General features: G+C 38.2%; 1 protein-coding gene across 1 annotated transcript; it reads right to left on the minus strand.

The window, feature by feature from the left end:
• Positions 1-263: 263 nt before the first annotated feature.
• On the minus strand, positions 264-10,681 carry thdl18.S (thyroid hormone down-regulated protein (gene 18) S homeolog). The gene is given in 11 exon segments (NM_001087483.1): positions 264-696; positions 1,419-1,451; positions 3,068-3,128; positions 3,685-3,847; positions 4,725-4,970; positions 6,617-6,771; positions 6,995-7,218; positions 9,141-9,242; positions 9,346-9,528; positions 9,976-9,990; positions 10,621-10,681. Coding segments are annotated over 11 exon segments (1,290 nt in total). The 5' UTR covers positions 10,670-10,681; the 3' UTR covers positions 264-637.
• Positions 10,682-21,841: the final 11,160 nt, after the last annotated feature.

Below are 21,841 nucleotides of genomic sequence, written 5' to 3' on the forward strand. Positions count from 1 at the left end.
CAGAAATTTAAGGGGCCGTTTAACAGTTTGGGAACATCTCCATTTTAACTTCACAGCATAGATATTCCCATGCACTAAGGACATTGTGGGGGATAATTTAATATGTAGCACTATTATATTTCAAGCACTTAGAGGAATCTACAGTATATGAATGCATAATAAATGGAACAGAGAGTGGTGTGACCTTTATTAGTTGTAAATGGTATTTACCATTCTGTGCAGCAGCAGAATCTAAAAAAAATACCACCTATAGACAGATAAGTGTTGCACATTTACATTTATTTGTGAAGATAATCAAATACATCACATTACAGTTGATACTGAGTATATACAGTAGGCACATATAGTTACTTCTTTAATGTCAGACCCCGAACATGAGTGACTATATATATATATATATATTTTTTTTTTTTTATATACATTTTTAAGGAAAGTAAAGAAAAGGAAAAATTTTATTATTAATTACAATAATTAATAATATATGTGAAGCTATCTGGGTATGACAAAACCGTTCTCCTTGAAATTCCATTTATAGTGAAAACAATAATTTACATCCATTTCTTTGGATCTCAGCATTAAATAAAGTCCACAAACTGTTGCTTTTATAATTTCAAAAGACTTGATACCAAGGTTGCTTTCAGTTATTAATTTTAAGAAGGACAAGGATAAAACCAAGCATCACAGTCCAGGATACAGCTGGAAAGAAAGACATGAAATATGTTATGTACCCGCATATACCAACAAAACCTGTTAAAAAGATTCTTTATTGTCATGGTGAATGGCTAAATTTGGCATTTATAAAAAGCATAACCTTAGTAATAGTAAAAGCTTTTATTTGATACGAGGATGCTGGATCTTGCTACAGAATGTATAATATTGATCAAACTGTACAGTGATTTATCACATTGATGTGCTATCCATGCCTTCCTTTAGCAGATATTTTTGCACAATCATATTAATAGACTGACGTTCAAGAGAGGATGAGGCCATAAATCCTATTCTATACATTTACTGCTCGCAGAACATGCCAAACCAACACCCCCTGGTAGATGCAATAATGTTCGTATTATGGGGAAATGCTGCATTGTGGGTAAAAAAAATTGGACTTTGCACATAGCACTTTAGTAAGTAAATGAGTCCTATAGAGTTGTAACGTTGCATAGTCAAATGGATTATTATTTAAAAACTAGCATGTCTACAATGAGAGTTCTGAAAAATGCAGCATAGATGCTCCTCTAGCCATGCTTTTGTATGCCTCCATAGTAATCTAGTCTGTTGTAGCTTAGAACTAGTTATTCCTGCTATCTGAATATATTGAGTTATACAATTCTTCTTTCTATAAACAAATCACACAGTATAATATTATTTACCACTTAAATGCACTGTACCAATATGGGAGCAAGGATGAATAATCCTACCTTTTTGTGATCCACTGTTCAAAAATCTGTTATCTAAAACAATGAAACATTTGTAGTTATTATTACAAAAGGCATTGTAATCTACCGTAAATTTGTATAAAGCTAAATTGGGAAAAGAATATGGTGTATATCTATTGTGAATGAACATACTGTATACTGCTTTTTACAATGTTACCCATTCACACACATAGTTAAAGGGCAACTGTTTCCAAAATATGTAATAGAGCCCACACTCCGGTTTGGGGTAAAAGTATATATTTTTTAAAATGCTCCCCCCCACTGGCGATAGGGTACTCGCACCAGCAGGAATCTCCCGATTCGAGTGGCCATTTTGGGGCACACACATACATTATGAGCGAATGCCGCAACTTGCTCATTATGCGCATGAGCTCAGACTAACATGGTTACTCACACAGTGTCTTAGCATTGGCGGGGTTGGCATTTAAAAAAAAACTACTGTTACCCCCAACCGGAGTGCAGGCTCTATCAGCCCACACCTTTGGTTGGGGATTAAATATTTTAACAACAGGTGCCCTTTACACACCTTTTCCACTTTCATTTTATTATATGGTCAAAAGTATGTAGAAACCCCTTCCTGTAATTACATTTAGCTATTTAAATCACACCCATCATTGCTGACACAAGCCCCACTACACCAAAGAATGCTCAACAATGCTTTCCTCTTTGTGGTAACAGTTTGGGGAGGCTGTGTCCCCCCGAAACGTTGAATATTTATTGTTGGTGGCATTAATAAAAGGGGCACAATCCCCGACTGCAATATTGGTGTGTGCGGACCGTTTTTCGAAACTACAAAGCAGTAAGGTGACCTGGCAAGGTCAACGGTGGACCAGCACCACTACGCAGAATAAGTGGAAGGAGGTGTGCGGTAATACTAAGTTTTATTGAAACAGTTTGGGGAAGCCATTCCAACAAAATAATAACCCATACACAGAATTGGTTTACTGAAACAGAAGTGGAAGAAATTGACCAGCCTGTACAGAGCCCCGACTTCAACACAACTGAACACTTTTGGGATCAATATGAATTTTCAAACTGACTTTAAACCATGACTGAAACCAAGTCTCACCAATAATGTTCCCATCTAATGTAAAGATTTCCCAGAAGACTATAGGCTGTTAAATATATTGGTTTGGGAAAGAGATAATGGACTGGACACATTCTTTTAGCCATCTAATATGCTTCTATACCCAACTGATATTGCTGTTACATGCATTTGGCTTCAAATAAAATATGCAGTATGTGTTTGTGCCACAGGAGCAAAGGCTGTTGTGAATGATTAAATACTCTGTAAAGTACTGTATATTTATTGTTTGTCAGTTATTTCTATTCATACTTTCTACTGCATAGTTTTATTTTCCTTTCTTGTATGTAAGCTCTATCAGGTATCTAACTTTCTTAACTGTTAACAATTAAATACATTTGTTTATACATTTTATGGCAGCAGTAGAAAATGCCAGAAACGAATGTGACACACTGTAGTAAAGCTCGGGTATATATCAAATGTAAACAGTTTGGACATCAGCAATCATATTTATTGAGCTAGGGAATTAAAGTATATATACATTACATTCGGACTTGTTTGCCTGTGGGAGGGGAACATGAATAAAGCTGTTTAGGGCTTCACTTACCATCAAGTGGAATATTTATCATTGTTTGTGTATAGGTAGAGGAAGCACGTGCAGTCTTACACTGTTAAGGAATAAAAGGAAAAGTTCATGAGATCTAGATGTCTGTATTTCATAGAGGATTGCAGTTTCTTCCCCAGTACGCTTCTGAGAGTGTGAATGATGTTAATCCACTGGTAAAAATATGTTTGGAGACCCTAGGATCACTGACAACACTGTACATATCACAAAGCTTTATTTTCATCTAACAGGTGCAATCAATAACTAGGAATTACTTATACCTCGCTTAATTACTATGAATTTTTATGCAACATGTTTATTTGCAAGGCTCTCGTTTATTTCAAGCAGAATGAAAAATGCCACAATATATCTGGTGCGATAAAGAGTTACAAAAATATCCTCAAAGCATTTCACAATAAATATAATGTAATATTTCACTCTCAAATAATTTACAATATATTTATTCTTATCCCCTCAATACAATACATATATTTTTTATATCAGTTCCTCCAGTCATAAAGTACTCATACAATAATAGCACTGCAGTATGTTGCAGATTCCTCCAGATTCTGACTGGTATTCTGCACAGTCAAGACTGGGGTATTGCTCATTATACGTACCTTATCGCATTGACTATTCGTAGTGTTTGGGCATAGCATAGCATTACAGAAGATGTAGACATTAGTTTGGCTCTGGAAGCTGAATGTGCTTAGTTTGATTCTGGCTTCAAGAGCTTTTCCATTCTGTTCTACCCATGAGTCTACATCATTTGTATATGCGCAACTGTAAGGAAAAGCCAAAAAACAATTGTCATTTTGCTTACAATATATGGCATTGGATAATCACATGTGAAATGGCTCAATGTAAAAAATGTGGAAATATTTATTGATATGGTTGTGTCAATAAGGGAATAAATTTTGGTCACTTATTTTGTTTCACAACATATTGTTCCCCTCTAAATGACCCTTTAAAGGAGAACAAAAGCTCAACTAAAGAAGTAAGCTAGAAATGCTGTACATTATGTTTCAGGGTTCTTTACTAGCCCTAAGCAACCACAGCTCTTTAGCAGGGAATATTTTTCACTCCAAAGATGCCCCAGTAGCTCCCCATCTTCTTTTCTGCTGATTCACTTCACATGTTCTGTGCTGCTGTCACTTACTGAGCTTAGGGACCCACTCACAATATACTGAATATACAGAATAGAAACTTCACAATATAAGGCTGATTAGTACTTACTAGTAATACAGTAATACAGATAATTACTAAATGTCAGTTTAGAAACCAGCGCAACTAGCATCCAAATTTAATAATCAGCCCTTTAGCATCATCTTAAATTACAGGCAAACCTCATTTTCTGTTTAATAATTTGCGACGGCCCCTAAGATTAGCTTAGTTCTCCTTTAAAATATCACTGTTAAAAACATACGATTATGAAGTTTAGATCTTTTTAACTGCCACCCTGAGCATAAATAAAGGCTTTTAGAGAGTGAAGCTGGAACTAAGGATTGATGTTCTGTATCAATACATTTAACATGTTCTGATCAAATTGCCCCTTAGCAAACCAGAATCAGACAAAAACATGTCCTTATTTGTCTCAACCAGATTTCAATTCAACACATTATTGTTTGTGTTAAAGAACTTTAGTTAAGCGTTTACTTACCCACCGCGCACAATATACACTTTGTTAATGTCTGATGGGTCACTGGTTGGGGTGGCATAACACTCTTCCACCCTTAGAGTAAATGCAGCTCCATCAGCATCTTTAACAAACAGTCCCAGGTAGATATATGTCCCCACCTCCACTGTGTCCTCTGCTTGTATTGGTGAAGTATAATCAGGATTATTATATGCAGACATAGTCAAGGCATAAGAACCTGTTCCATTGGGTCCTGAAATACTCACTGTGCTGTAAAACATATACATGCAAATATGTGACTACATTCAGTGGGCCCATAAAGTTTTTTTTACCATAGTTTTATTGTACTATACAGATATGCAGAATAGAATTAACCTACACCATGTAATTAACTACACAGAAACCATGATATTTTGCTGTAACCTCTTTATTTTCTTCATATTCTGAGTGGCCTATTTAATTTTCATGCCATGATGTACATTGGTTGCAATATGGGTTGATACTGACTCAAAAAGGTAAAGTTTACAAACTCAAATTAGAGTTTCTGAAACTTGAATGTTTGAGATTTATTAAGTGAAGGCTACAAAAGCGGTTTGTATAATTATTCAATCTCCACCCAACCACAGTTCTGACTTCCCTTTGTTGCACTATATGTAAATTGTCAAGAGGTGGATTGATCCTTGGCACTGCCCTAAGCATGAAAATTCGAAGAAAGTTAAAAAATATATGGAGATGCAAGTATACATTTTTTAAAATTGTAAAATAAAGATATATTTTTTAACTTAAACTTTTCTGGTCCTGCGGATCCATTTGAGTGCTGGACAGCCCTGTTCTTTCTTCGAATTTTCTAGGGTGCTGCTCTCTAAAGCTGGGGGTCTGGGGCTGGTATACCCAGACCACATCTACTACACGGTGAGATATTTAATATATATTCTGGGGCACCTTGTCTCTCTAACTACTGCCCTAAGCATGCCCCCTCACCCTTCCCATCTCTTACCTGATTGATGCATTCATATTATAGTTTATGTGCATGAACATAGGATAGTATTCTTCAAAAACTGCTGTGAGCAAAAAGTGAGGAAAGAATTCTTTTTTTTAATGTTGTGTTAAAAATATATTAATTCATCCAGTACAGGACTAAAGGAACCCAGTGGCGTAACTAGCCATTGACGTTCCCTACCAAATGTATTGTTTTGATTAAGAGGGATTGAAGGATTTATGGACTAGCCTTGTAACCATTATAATACATATGGTAGTACAATGTACAGTCCAGAAAAAATTGTTTAGTGGGAGCACTTACCGGACACTGGGCTCAGAGTGCTGCACACCCCACCGCCATCCCATGCGGTCAATTCATTCCAGGAAAAAAGCAAAAAAGCGGAGCACTGAGGAGACCAGTATATAAATTAAAAGTAGAAATGTATTTAGTAGACATAAAAACTCCAATTAAAGCAGCAAAGTATGGACCCTGGCTGCCAGCTTAACGCATTTCGTGGCTCCCTGCCACTTCATCAGAAGGCAGTGCTCTGCTTTTTTGCTTTTTTTAGTACAATTTACAGAAAGGTAGCCGGATTATGGCTCCTGACTGGGGTGCTTGAAACAGAATCAAAAGTCTTCTGATTGTGATGCCCTCTGCAAATGATGTGATCCATGTTGTTTACATATTCATTTGTAGAGATAAAAATATTACGATTGCACTAGGTCAATTAACCATAATATTTGAATAGAAAAAAAATGCTGTTTGGTAAAGCTGGAACTTATTGTCAGACTCTGCTGGGTATGAGCAGTGATGTCATCATACACATAGTAATACCCCCCCCCCCACACACACAAATCTGTCTCAACATTTCACCCACATGGCAATACAAGTTTCATCTGAACTCACATTGTTTATTAAGAACTCCTAATTTACTCACCTTAGAACTGGTTTGAGGGCATAAATAAGGCTTGTCTGCATTGTCATGTTGTAACTGCAGGTAAAATTGAGGGTCATGGGGTTCACTGTGATAACACTTTTATTCTGAATTCCAATATAAAGACTGTTTTTATAATACAACTTAGAGGAGTCAAACTGCAAAAGAGAGACAAGTCTATTAAAAACATGTCAGGAATGCGACTTAGGCATGTTTTATCTCTGTATTAATATAGATTTGTATCATGACAGTACAGAAAAGGGACCTCTTACAGAGAACACAGAGAATTTTCCATGAAATCAGTGATTCTGCTGGACAGGGGTAATATGTCAAGTGGGGAGCATAACACTAAGTAGCAGATCAAGAAGAGAATATTATTACCGTCATTTTGTTTCCGCACCATCCTGACTGCACTTTGAGCTGCATGCTCTCCACACGATTGTTGTTGATAATTTCCGGGTAATGAATATTGCAGATGTCAGAGTCATTATTGAGTAGGTGCATGTTTGTGTAATCAAAGCCCAGGTGGGTCAGCAAACACTGACTAACAGAGATGACCATTATGTTGGGAAGACAGGTCAGCAATGGACTGAAGTCTGCAAATTCTAATAACAAACTTTTGTTTAGAAAGATTAAAAATTACATTGCACTTGACAGATATTGTTTATCACTCCCTGTACAAGTCTTTTACAATCTAAGTTGCTAAACACACTCTAGGTACAATCTGGTCAGTGTTGCACCCAAGACCCCAAAACCATGTACCTCCATCTTGGGATCATATATCCGGTACTGTTATAATGTGAGAATGTATGTCTATTATACATCACATCACCTTGCTTATGTTAATATGGAGATAAAGCATGGTAATATGTTATAGGATTCTTTGGCACATTTGTATTACAGAGGGAAACTAGAGTTTGCTGCACGCTACTAGAGTGACATTTCACCACTCTCTATACAAGTATATGGAATTTTTAAGGATATATTTATGAAAGGGTAAAGTAAAAGTTCAGGGCCTCTATGGAGCCCTGTATTTACTGCCTACCCAAGCGCACAAGCACAAGTTCCATTTAATGAAAGAGGTTTTATTCACAACTGGCTGTGGAGAAATTTGCAGGACTACACTTGCGGTCTTAAATGACCCCTAAACTCTTTTAATATACAGACCGAGTTTTGGACAGTCTGAAAGATACGACTGATATAGCACAATTAGTTATTCTTGTCATTTGTATAAATTTGTATAAAGAGAGCCATGACATCCTTGCCTATCAGCCCCAACAGACACTGACATAATGATTTGTGTTGGTGAAATCTGAATATTGCAGATAAACATTGTAACTTGGTTGAATCACAAACTCAATCTTGAATTTGGTGCTTTCCATATTTAAAGGGTGGTTTGCCTTTAATTTAACTTTAGTATGTTATAGAATGGCCTTTTGTACGCATTATTGTAACTGGCATTTAGAATTTCTTTTTTAATTATATGCCTTCTTCTTCTGACTTCTTTTGACTCCAGCTTTCTAATGGGTTTACTGACCCCATCTTTTTATTACTCATCTTTCTATTCAGGCCCTCTCCTATTCATATTCCAGTTTCTTATTCAAATCAATGCATGGTTGCTAGGGTAATTTGGATCCTAGCAACTGGATTGTTAAAACTGCAAACTGGAGAACTGCTGAATAAAAAGCTAAATTACTCAAAAAACACAAATAATTAAAAAATGAAACTAAATGAAAATTTTCTCAAAATATCACACTCTACATCATACTAAAAGTTAATTTAAAGGGAACAACCCCTTTAAAATGAACAAAATATGGAATGTTCTACATTTAACAACGTAACTGTTGGTCCATTATTAAATCGATTGTCTAAAAAAGATGTATCTTAAATGGTTGTTCATCTTTGCGTTAACTTTCAGTATGACATAGAGAGTGATATTCTGAGACAATTAGCATTTGGTTTTCATTTTTTTTATTATTTGTGGTTTTTACTTATTTTCTTTTTATTCAGCTCTCCAGTTTGCATTTTCAACAATCTGGTTGCTAGGGTCTAAATTACCCTAGCAACCATGCATTCATATGAATAAGAGACTGGAGTATGACTAGGATAGGCCCTGAATAGAAAGGCAAGTAACAACAAGTAGCAATAACAATACAATTGTAGCTTTACAGAACATTTGTTTTTAGATGGGGTCAGTGACCCCCATTTGAAAGCTGGGAAAAGTCAGAAGAAAAAGGCAAATAATTGAAAAAAACTATAAAAAAGAAAACATGAAGACCAATTGAAAAGTTGCTTCTAATAGGTAATTTTGTACAACATACTAAAAGTTAACATAAGGTGAACTACCCATTTAAGGAGTTAAACACTGAACTATAAGTAAAAATCTGAAAGTATGTATTTTAGACCTGAAGTTAAAACTAAAACGGACGATAGAAACAACACAGTTCAATATATTTTGTTTATTTACAGTCCAGGCATGAAGCTTAAGTTAACCCTTTGGAGATAGATAAGAGAAGAAGAGACTTACTCTTGCCAGCATAAGATGAATCATTACAGACACAAGTTGCTACATCATTAACACTGGCACATTTTTCATCACTGAGACATGGTGGGTTACACGTTAATTCATCTATAAGATAAATATAATAGAGAAATGAATGGAACAATATTAGTACACCGTTTCTTTAATACCTAGTAGATATGAAGTGTAAATAGCAGAATATATCACTTACCACTGCAGCACGATGTATTGGAATTCCAAAAATAACCAGAAGGGCAGCAACTAGAGATATCTTTTATACCACAAGTGGTGGGCACACAGGTTTTTGTCTCATCCGAACCACATGAACATCCATTGTCCTCAGAACAGAAACCATTGCATCCTGTATCTGTACACATAACAGGATCTGTTCCACCTGCAGGTAAAAATGTTGTAAAGTACCCAATGTACAACATTTAGCAGTTACTCAAATAGCATTAGAAAAATGTATGTAATAATAATAATAACTTCCCACTTCTGCCCTAAAATGTGGCCAGTGCTTACAAAACAGAGGGGCTCAGAATCCTTATATCTTCAATAAAATAACAAGTAATATATAATAAATGGTGCAAAGCTTGTTACAGGCCTATAGACATAAAATAATGTAATGTGTATTTAAAATATTTAAGAGTATAGTGTAAATAATCAAGCAAGATTGTGACACTGGAAGAAAGCTCTATCCCAAACCACTGCTCTCTATACATTCTATATTTAAGATTCACATTTGCATGTAGCATATTTTTGTAGCCATTTTCCCACAGGAAATACAGTTATCAAGATTATGAAACATAAGTTATCAAAATCAAGATAAAATCATACTTACTGTAGCAACCAGCCCCTAAAAGGAAGCAAAACAAGAAACATTATTAGTTTTCAAAACAAATTTTCTAGGTGTATTTTTTTTCTCACCTTTTATCAAAAAAAAACTCTGTTTCCATGTCATGACTTTTAAAAGGGATTTAGGGTATAAACCTTGACACTTTCACAATTTCCAACTTGCTGAGTGACTTTAAGGGCCTTAAAAACTCCTGAAACATTTTAAATCTATAATGTTTCCACAAACCTTTGTAAGTTTAAAAGAAACCAATGGCAGATTCAATACCCCGAGGAAAACTTCCTTGGGTAAATAAGGATTTGAATTTGCATATTCAATTTTCTCATGGAATAGTATCTGGCTGGAACTGGCCTAAACTTTCACAAATCGGAACATCCAGAGAAATCACCAAAAAATAATACTGAATTAACCAAACAGAAAATGATTTTAATTATCCTCTACTAATAAAATAGATAGTAAATTAATTCAGAGATAATGAATTAATAATTTCATTCAGTAGATTATATATCTTGGAACTTTTTTACAAATAGCCATTTATGATGTTCTATAAAAAATCACTTTGCTATACTCGATAAAAACTATTTTCAGCATTATTGCCTCACCTTTTCTTTATATAAAGTACACTTCCCTTACCTGCATGTTTTAGCAGAGCAGCCAGCACAATTAGACAGATATATTTCATTTTGGTTCGTTTTTGACACCTTCTTGTATGTAGGCACTTCTGTCTTCAAAGCACAGATATAAGACAACTCAGAAAAAATACAAAGTTCTTATGATTGCAGATTGAGAGGCAATAGCAGCATCTTTGCAAACTGAGGCTTTTATAGGGGGTAGAAGTGGGGAGTGGTTAATTATAACTGCAGGTGATTGGGCAATAACTGGGTCAGGAATTGAGTAATGTCCCTGAGTATCTAGAGGGTGTACCTGAAATTAGGGCATATTTCTGTTTCAGTAGCATGGGCTGAGTATCTACCTGCAGGATAAAGCTGGATGTATTTCAATGTATACTGACCTTGTTACACTTTTGTCACAAGAATGTACAAAGTGTGATTCCTATTGACACTGGAATGTTTCTGTGCAGATGAAAAGATTTTTTGAAGATGAAAGATGCCCCTGCCTTTCCCCAAAGGTTATTACATGGTGGAGGTACCTTAATTCTAAACTCACCCTTTGACTGTGCAAGATATTAATCCTGTCCTGATAATTTGTATGTATGTATATTTTTATTATGTATATTTTTATTTGTATAGCGCTCCTTGAGGGAAAAGCACTGTACAGTAGAACAATAAATTAATAGAAGAAACATGGGGTCATTGCAATAATAAATACAATTAAGTATAAAAATATATATAAAGTATACTTACAATACCTATTAAGTGCATATTGTCAAGGAGCCAAAAGGATGGAGGCACCTGCCCCACAGAGCTTACAATCTAAATGGGAGGGTAACGTACAGAAAAATCGGGGGATATTAAGAGCTGTAGGTTACAGTGGGTGGCCCCGCCATATTAGTGCTAGTTCCCAGTTCAGGTGTTATGCAAGTGCTCAAGAGGTAGTGTTTGAGTTTAGTTCTGAAGGTACTGAGGGAGAATTCTCTCCAGAGAAAATAAATTAAAATGTATATGTGTTTAACTACTAAGAATGTGGCAACATCATAGCCAAATTCTATTTTCTCCTTCAAATCTGACTAGCAATCTTAAAAAGAAGAAATCTGCTCTACTACTTTATAATAAACTTTATAATATAAAATTTATAATATAAATGCATCATTCATCATGAATGATGAAATATGCAAACCAAAATTCCCACTAACTTAAGAGTAATGTAGAAAATAAACCATCTGAAATGACACACAAATGTATTAAGAAAGAATGATACAATAATACATTAACTAAGAACTTTTATACTAGAACCTAACCTTATTTAATATTTAAAATTATGCCAGCTACTATTACTAAGGAATAGGGATGTCACGGACTGTTCGCCCGCGAACTAATTCGCGCGAACATCGGCTGTTCGCGTCCGCGAACGTCGCGCGACGTTCGCCAATTTGGGTTCGCCTTAGCTGGCGCTTATTTTTGACCTCTCACCCCAGACCAGCAGATACATGGCAGCCAATCAGGAAGCTCTCCCTCCTGGACTACCCCCACACCCCCTGGACCACTCCCCTTCCATATATAAACTGAAGCCCTGCAGCGTTTTTTCATTCTGCCTGTGTGTGCTTGCAAGAGCTAGTGTAGGGAGAGAGCTGTTTAGTGATTTGAGGGACAGTTGATAGTAACTTTGCTGGCTAGTAATCTACTTGATACTGCTCTGTATTGTAGGGACAGAACTCTGCAGGGATTTGAGGGACAGTGAGTTTAGGTTAGTTAGCTTTGCTGACTAGTAATCTACCTTCTACTGCAGTGCTCTGTATGTAGCTGCTGTGGGCACTGCTTCTGATCTCATCTGCTGACTGCTGTAATAACCCAATAGTCCTTGTAAGGACTGCTTTTATTTTCTTTTTTGTTTTTTTACTTTGCTACTATAAGAGCCCAGTGCTATTAGTCTAGCTGTGTTGGGGAGTGGGACTGGTGTGCTGCTCCTCCTAGTAGTTCACCATTACCAGCACCAACCAGAGTCAAAATTGTTACAAAGTATCTTATTTGCACCTGTTAGCTGTTCTGAGCTCTCTGCCAAAAGCTAATTAAGTTAGAAACTGTTTTTTTTTTCTGGCTGTTCAGTGCAGAGAAAAGAGGGACTGGTGTGCTGCTCCTCCTAGTAGTTCACCACTACCAGCACCAACCAGAGTCAAAATTGTTACAAAGTATCTTATTTGCACCTGTTAGCTGTTCTGAGCTCTCTGCCAAAAGCCAATTAAGTTAGAAACTGTTTTTTTTCTGGCTGTTCAGTGCAGAGAAAAGAGGGACTTTCCAGTACAAAAGAGGGACAGGGGGTTGAGTGGTCAAAAGAGGGACAGTTGGGAGGTATGCAAGTGCCACCTAGCTGTGTGAGCTTTTTCACATTCTGTCTAAATAACAATAATAATTCCGTGTCCGTAAACATCACCTGAGTGATGTTTTTACAGCAGCAATAATATATTCCGTATCCACTACTGTATACGTTGCCCTTGCAGGCATTGTTTGCCCAGTCTTTAACCAAGTGCCACCTAGCTGTGTGAGCTTTTTCACATTCCGTGTCCAGAAATATCACCTGAGTGACGTAGTGTGATTTCTGCCCTTTACAGCACAAAACGCAGCGCTGTGTCAACAATGTATTTTTCAGATACATTTTTGCCCTTGATCCCCCTCTGGCATGCCACTGTCCAGGTCGTTGCACCCTTTAAACAACTTTAAAATCATTTTTCTGGCCAGAAATGTCTTTTCTAGCTTTTAAAATTCGCCTTCCCATTGAAGGCTAAGGGGTTCGCGACGTTCGCAAACCGTTCGCATTTTTGGACGCAAGTTCGCGAATATGTTCGCGAACATTTTTTCCGCCGTTCGCTACATCCCTACTAAGGAAGCTGAAGTCCATGTTTTATTATATTCTTTCAAATTCTTTGTTTATATATGACAAGTTACGCAGTGCTTTACATTCATTTATAACGAACGGGGAACAAATGGTGAATAACAAAAAAGGGTTTACAGAGTACAATAGGTGTAGAGGGCCCTACTCACAAGAGTTTACAACTAAAGGTTAGGGTGAAAATGAGACATAAGGATTTTACAAACAAATTTGTGTTAATGGAAAAAATTGAGTGAAGGCTGCGCTGTTGCACAAGTAATTATATCAGGGGAAAGCAGCACCAAAAATTAGTGGATCCACACTTCCACTGTAAGTAATGTCAGTCAGCAAGAGAGGTGCGCTATTAACCTTATAGATCCTTAAACACAGGCACCTAAAAAGAAAAGAAACTACACATAGAGTAGTACGTTCAGCTCTTCTTAGAAATAACTCAGATGTTAGAACTACTCACATTCACGATCATCAAACAAGAGCGTGTAGATTAATCTTTTTTAGCAGGGTATATGCCGTGTTGCAGCGTGCGATGTTTCTAAAGGGAAGAGACGCTACAGATGGTGAAGAATCGTCAGAGATCCGACTTAGACCCTGCCGGTCCTATGGACTTACCAGACTGCCGTCAGAAGAGAGCGTTGGAAGACTCGCAAAGAGATCGCTGGATGCCGGCGTGTTTCCCAGGCGCTGTTTAGACACCCTAAGTTCAGACAGCCTCGCTCACACACTGCGCGTCCACAAACACTGCTGAATCTTCTCACACAGTCAGTCCGCTCGCCTCCGGTGCCGTGCAGAGGTTAAATAAGTGATTCCGAAGGGGATTAAATCTATAGCAAACTTTTATTTCATTAACACAAAAGGCCCAACGCGTTTCATATCCTACGATACTTCCTCAGGGGCATCACACGTGTAACATCACGTCCAAGATTATATAGGGCAGATCATTATTTCATTAGCCTAATTGGTAATTGGCTGCAAGATTTCGTTTCCACAATTAACAATTTCGTTTAAAAATACATTCATTAAATAAATTACAATAAAAGAATTAATCTAAACATACTTAAATAGTCATAAAACATTATTAAGTTAAAAAACATTTCAAATCGATTTCTATATTTAAACCATTAGGAGCGAGTGTTTTGAGTTTATGTATCCAGTATGTTTCTTCCCTTGATATTATCTGTATAATATCACTTCCTCGCCAGTGATTTATCTTTTGTACTATTCCCATGAATTTTAAAAGTGAGGGGTCTGAGTTGTGATGAGTTTTAAAATGGGCTGAGACACTATGTGTCAATAATCCCTTTCTTATATTATTCATATGCTCCCTTATTCTAATCTTCAGAGTTCTATTTGTACGTCCTATATATTGTAAGTTACAAGGACATTCTAATAAATAATTACGTTGTTGCTATTGCATGTTATCAGCGATTTAATATTGAATTCCTCTTTTGTTATTTTTGAATCAAAATTTTTATAATTTCTATCATTGATTGCGCTTGTTTTACAGCCTTTGCAGGTTCTACATGTGAAGAATCCGCTTAGTTTTTCTTTAGAAAAATGGTTACTTATTGGTTTTTGATCGACAGGAGGTAGACAGCTTGGTGCTAATAGTTGTTTGATTATTTGTGGTTTTTTGTATAAAATATAGGGTTTTTCAGGTAAAATATCTTTTAAATCTTTATCTTTTTTCAGAATATGCCAATGTTTTTTTATAATAGCTTCTAATTTTTTGTTTGAATTATTGTAAGTGGTAATAAATGAGATAGGGTTACTTAATTTAGTTTTTCTTTCAGTGTTATTTATTAATCCAATTCTCTCTTTTTTATCACATTAAAGTTTGGCTTCCCTAATCGTATGGTCCTTATATCCTTTTTCTCGTAAACGAGTACTCAGAATTTCACATTCTTTTTCATAGTCACTTGGTTTGTTGCAGTTTCGTTTAATACGGTTAAATTGTCCATAAGGTATATTCTTTAGCCATTTGTTATAGTGGCAGCTACTATTAAGAATGAATCCATTGCAGTCAGTTGGTTTCCTATAGATGCTGGTCTCAAAATGTCCATCCTCCACAAAAATTGTAAGGTCTAGAAAATTCACATTTTTTGTACTGTGATTACTGGTAAAATGGATATTGTGGTTATTAATATTCAGGTTGTTTAAGAAGTCCTTTAATTCATTTTCTGGTCCATCCCATATAAATAGGCAATCGTCTATATAGCGTTTCCAGAAAATTAGGCCTTTATTTTCATCGTTGTTGTTTTCTGTATTAAGTAAAGGTTGTATATGTTGCTCCTCCCAGTCTCCCATGAACAAATTTGCATAACTGGGAGCATATGAATAATATAAGAAAGGGATTATTGACACATAGTGTCTCAGCCCATTTTAAAACTCATCACAACTCAGACCCCTCACTTTTAAAATTCATGGGAATAGTACAAAAGATATGGCGAGGAAGTGATATTATACAGATAATATCAAGGGAAGAAACATACTGGATACATAAACTCAAAACACTCGCTCCTAATGGTTTAAATATAGAAATCGATTTGAAATGTTTTTTAACTTAATAATGTTTTATGACTATTTAAGTATGTTTAGATTAATTCTTTTATTGTAATTTATTTAATGAATGTATTTTTAAACGAAATTGTTAATTGTGGAAACGAAATCTTGTAGCCAATTACCAATTAGGCTAATGAAATAATGATCTGCCCTATATAATCTTGGACGTGATGTTACACGTGTGATGCCCCTGAGGAAGTATCGTAGGCAGGGCCGCCATCAGGGGGGGACAGGGGGGACAAGCGTACCGGGCCCGGGCATGAAGGGGGGCCCGGCAGCGCTGCATTTTTTGAAGATCCGGGCCCCCCTTACGAGCGCCCGAGCCGTACGTCTTGCCTCTTGCGTGCCGAATGCGGAAGTGCCGAAAAGCCGAAGCCGATGCGCCGAAAAGACCCGAAGTCACGGAAAAAGCCGAAGTCCAGAAATCACGAAGCGCCGAAAAGACCCGAAGTCACGAAAACAGCCGAAGCCGAAGTCCTGAAGCAGCGCAAAGACCCGAAGTCACGAAAACAGCCGAAATTGAAGTCCTGAAGCGGTGAAAAGACCCGAAGTCACGAAAGGAGGCGAAGTTGAAGTACTGAAGTCATGAGTTCAATCCTACTGAACACCAGTTTGTGTTTTTTTTTTTTTAATCCCCTGGCCACCAATGTATTATTTTAATATTCTATAGGCCCCTGCCACCAATCTTTTTTTTAAAACTTTTTTTTTGGGGCCCCAATTTTTTTTTAACTCGTAAGGGGCCCCTTGCCACCATTGTTTTTTTTTTTAAAAAAAAAATTAATTTTCTTTTTGGTGGCCCCAAATTTTTTTAACTTGTAACAAAGTACAAGTACAGTTTTTTTTTTTGTTTTTTTTTGTTTTTCAAAATTTTTTTTGAGGCCCCAATTTGTTTTTAACTTATAAGGGGGCCCCTGCCGCCAATGTTTTGTTTTTTTTTCAAAAAAAAAATTAATTTTTTTTCAAATTTTTTTTTGGGGCCCCAATTTGTTTTTAACTTATAAGGGGGCCCCTGCCGCCAATGTTTTTTTTCAAATTTTTTTTTGGGGCCCCAATTTGTTTTTAACTTATAAGGGGGCCCCTGCCACCAATGTTTTAAAAAAAAAAAAAAAAAAAAATTTAATTTTTTTTTTTGGGGGCCCCAATTTTTTATAAGGGGGCCCTGACCATCAATAGCTTTTTACAACTTGTGTGGGGGGGGTTACTTTTTTAGCGCTGATGTCTGTGTGGTCTTTTAACTGCGATGTGGAGTGGGCGGGATATGGGGCGGAGCTTGGTCGTCAGTGTGGGCGGGGCCCAGGGGGCCCCAAAAATTTTGTTGTACGGGGCCCCGTGATTTCTAATGGCGGCCCTGATCGTAGGATATGAAACGCGTTGGGCCTTTTGTGTTAATGAAATAAAAGTTTGCTATAGATTTAATCCCCTTCGGAATCACTTATTTAACCTCTGCACGGCACCGGAGGCGAGCGGACTGACTGTGTGAGAAGATTCAGCAGTGTTTGTGGACGCGCAGTGTGTGAGCGAGGCTGTCTGAACTTAGGGAGCGGTGTCTAAACAGCGCCTGGGAAACACGCCGGCATCCAGCGATCTCTTTGCGAGTCTTCCAACGCTCTCTTCTGACGGCAGTCTGGTAAGTCCATAGGACCCGCAGGGTCTAAGTCGGATCTCTGACGATTCTTCACCATCTGTAGCGTCTCTTCCCTTTAGAAACATCGCACGCTGCAACACGGCATATACCCTGCTAAAAAAGATTAATCTACACGCTCTTGTTTGATGATCGTGAATGTGAGTAGTTCTAACATCTGAGTTATTTCTAAGAAGAGCTGAACGTACTACTCTATGTGTAGTTTCTTTTCTTTTTAGGTGCCTGTGTTTAAGGATCTATAAGGTTAATAGCGCACCTCTCTTGCTGACTAAATTTGTGTTAATGATACAGCAATGTTAATTAAGGTACATTGAATAAGCTTCTCTAAACAGCTTCCCTCCAACAGAGCATTTGAAAGTTTGGAAAGATGGAGACAGTCCAGAGTTCCAGAGAGAAGCAGAAGCCCAAGAGAAGTCTTGTAGACGATAATGGGCTGAAGTGATGAGAGGAGAAGAAATGCGAAGCAGAGGTTGCATGAAGGAGTGTATTTTGAGATCAGGGATGAAATGTAGGGCGGGACTTCATTGTTAAGGGCCTTGAATGTGAGTATGAGTAGTTTGAATTTGATTCTAGAGGAGATTGGGAGCCAGTGAAGAGATATGCATAGGGGGGCAGCTGATGTTGAGTGGTGAGATAGATGAGTGAGTCTAGAAGCAGAATTTAGAACAAATTGGAGTTGTGAAAGGCGACCTGTTGGAATACCTGCATGGAGTAGGTTGCAGTAAGGCTGGAGACTGGATAAGTGTTTTGGTTGTATCTGAACTGAGATATGGTCATATTCGGGCAATGTTGTGCAGCTAAATATAACAAGATTTTGCAACTGTGTGGATGTGTGGGGGAAAAAAACAGATGTGAATCTTACTCCTAGGCCTGTGTGATTGAATGAAAGGTGATGTTATTAACTGTGAGTGAGATCTGTGGGACAGGGGAAGGTCTTGGAGGAAATATAATGAGTTTTGTTTTAGAAAGATTTAGTTTCAGGTGGTGCTGAGACATCCAGAAGGAGACAGCAGAAAGGCATTCTCTAACTTGGGAAAGGACAGAAGGCGAGAGGGGTAAGGCATAGACAAGTAGAGTTGGGTGTCATCAGCAAAAATTTGATATTGAAGGTCAAACTACTGAATATGTTTTCCAAGCCAAGTAGTATAGAGTTTGAACAGCAGAGGGCCTAAGACAGAGCATTGAGTAATTCCAACAGAGAGAGAAAATGTGGTTGAAATAGAGTTATAGAAGGAAACTTTATAGGAATGATCAAAAAGATAAGATGTAAACCATGAAAGAGCAGTGTCATGAATGCCAGCTGAGTATAGAATGTCTAGGGGGAGTGGGTGGTCAACTGCATCAAAAGGCTGCAGAGAGATCTAGATCTGGAGTATGGAATAGTGACCTTTAGACTTTGCCAGGAGAAGATCATTTGTTACTTTGGTGAGTGCAGTTTCAGTTGAGTATGTTTGGTGGAAGCCAGATTGCAAGGGGTCGAGAAGGGAGTTGAGAATGAGATGCTGGACCAGACATTTGTAAATAAACATTTCCAGCAACTTGGATGCAAAGGGAATCTGGACGATAGTTGGCGGGAGAGCTGGGATCAAGGGAAGGTTTTTTTTGAGGATAGGAGTAATTAGTGCTTATTCGTACAGTATAAAGATGGGAAAGTATCAGTAATGAGTGAATGGTTAAATAGGTGGGTAAGTGCAGGAGAGAGTGTATCAGAAATTGGATAAAGGAGGCAAGAGGTATGGGGCCAAGGGAGCAGGTTAGAAGTTTGCTAACTTCATCTAGTGTTGCAGTTGGGCAGTTACATTAATGGGTGAAGGGTAAGGAGGGACAGTGCCAGATTTATACATAGGGTAGCCCTAGGCCGGGACCACTCATGGCCCCCCTTTCCCCCTTTTTGCCTCACTGCTACTCCCTTTATATTCATTATTGAATTAGAGAGGCTCCAGTGAAGGGCAACTAAGCTGGTAAAAGGTATGGAAAATCAGCAATGAGACTGGCCAAGTTGGTGATGTTCATGCTGAGGCTCATAAGGGGTGATATGATTACTATGTATGAATATATAAGGGGATCATATAATAATCTCTCTAATGCTTTATTTACCAGTAGGTCTTTCCATCTGACACAAGGTCACCCATTAGATTAGAAGAAAAGAGGTTCTGCCTAAATATTCGATTCGGTTTTTACAGTGAGAGCTGTGAAGATGTGGATACATTACATACATTAGATACATTAGATAGCTTTAAAATGTGGTTGCACTGCAGTAACTATGACAATTCACCACAAAAAACCCCTACAACCCCAGTGTCCCCCAAAATGTTACCAGTTGGATATATTGTATATTGGTGGGGGGTCCTCTTACTGGGTTGAAAAGTCTGGATGAGCTGCAATTGGCACAGCAACCTAGATGAAAGGCAACGGTAAATTCCACTTCAGGTTTCTGCTGAACTGGAAAACTGGATTCTGTCTTTGGGTGTAAAGACAACAAAGGGTGGTGATATGTCCCTTGGTAAGGATATACATAAGCAGTGCTCCCTCTGGTGCAGTTGGAAGTGTGCAGCAATGCTGTCAGCCCCTTCCAATGGACTAGCAGGATAATGTCTGTTTATTTAACTTCCAATGTACCTTAAACTGGCAACGCAAAGGTTAATAACTTACAGTTCAGAAGGAACCTTGCTTCTCCTTACACTTCGGCTTTCTCCCATCTACTCCGTTGCACGCGTGCATGGAGGTGTGCGTGCAACAATGATATATTAGTTGCTGCCGGGAGTGCGAGCAGATGCTCAAATGCGCATGCGTATGCACGGAAGATCGCAGGCACGCGCTGAAGACACACAAGGCTGCCAAGATGAGGGACAAGGGTCTGAGCTGGGGGAAAGCTGCAGAAGAGGTACCATGCCTGGTGACCCTCCACTTTTGCGCCCTAGGCACGTGCCTCTTCTGCCTACCCCTAGTTCTTGCCAAGTAACTTGCCAACCTGAAGTAACTTTAGTAGCACCTGAAGATGTCCCATGTGCTCCTCTCTTTGCTTCTTTACAATGCAGCATCTGTTCTGTGGTGCAAGACAGTCTAACCATCTGTAAATTTGCCCTGTGGAAAACTCTGTGACAGGCAACAGTTCAGCGCAGGATCCACAACCGCTGCCTGGCACTATTTAACAACATCTCTTGACTCCATCTGGCTGGTTGAAGGGAGATTAGGCACAGAAAGCTAGTTTTCCAGACAAGCACCCAAGTGTAGCAGGGTGACTTACTGTCAGTGTACCTCAGGCACCCTTAGGCTATGGTACAATGGTACTTAAAATTCTTCACCCTCAGGTGGATCCTGGCTTTAGTTCTGGTGCACAAATAAATCAGCTTGGAAATAACAGCAGGCCAGGGGTTGCTTCAAACAAATAAACTTCTTTATTGAACAAGCAAGCCTTTAGTGAATGCAACAGTTCTCAATGGCAGTTTGTATGAATTCACATCAATCCCAGAGATCCTCTCAATAGATTGTAACACTTACAGTTAGGAATATTCTTGGTAAACCTCTTCCCCAGAGGTAACACTGCCTGTCTTGGTGATCCTTTCCCCAGCAGAGGTGTACTCACTGTGGTATCTTGCTCTCTGGCAGCTCCCCCTGCTCTTGTGCTTACCTACTCTCTGGTGGTATCTTGCTTCCTTGGCAGACCTCCTGCCCCTGAGCTCACTCACTCACCAGATAGGTCTTGCACCTTGGCAAATCTCCTGCCGTAAACTTGTGTCCCTGTGCTGGCGGCTGATCACTACAAGGGTACTAACCCCACTGTCCTCCTCGTTGGGGCCTTGAGCTGCCCGGCTAAACAACCTAGCCTGACCTTTCACTCCTAGCGACTATAACAGTGTTAACTATACTGAACTTTAACTAAAAGGCCTGGGAACTGCCCAGACCCAATCCTGTACCCACCTCCCTACCAAGTGGGATCCAGGAAGAGTTCTGTGTGCTCTCCTTTTATACAAAATTATACTGCCACCTAATTCATTAATTTCTATGGGATTTTCAAAAGAGTATTTATCAATGGGTGAAATTGAAAGTTCATCCTTTGATAAATACGCCTTTCAAACCCCTATAGAAATGAATGGAGAGTGGCATAATTTCACTCTAGAGGACTGTAGCGATCTCTAACTTCACTTTTTG

Source organism: Xenopus laevis, chromosome 2S, assembly GCF_017654675.1.
Source record: "Xenopus laevis strain J_2021 chromosome 2S, Xenopus_laevis_v10.1, whole genome shotgun sequence".
Taxonomy (NCBI): domain Eukaryota; kingdom Metazoa; phylum Chordata; class Amphibia; order Anura; family Pipidae; genus Xenopus; species Xenopus laevis.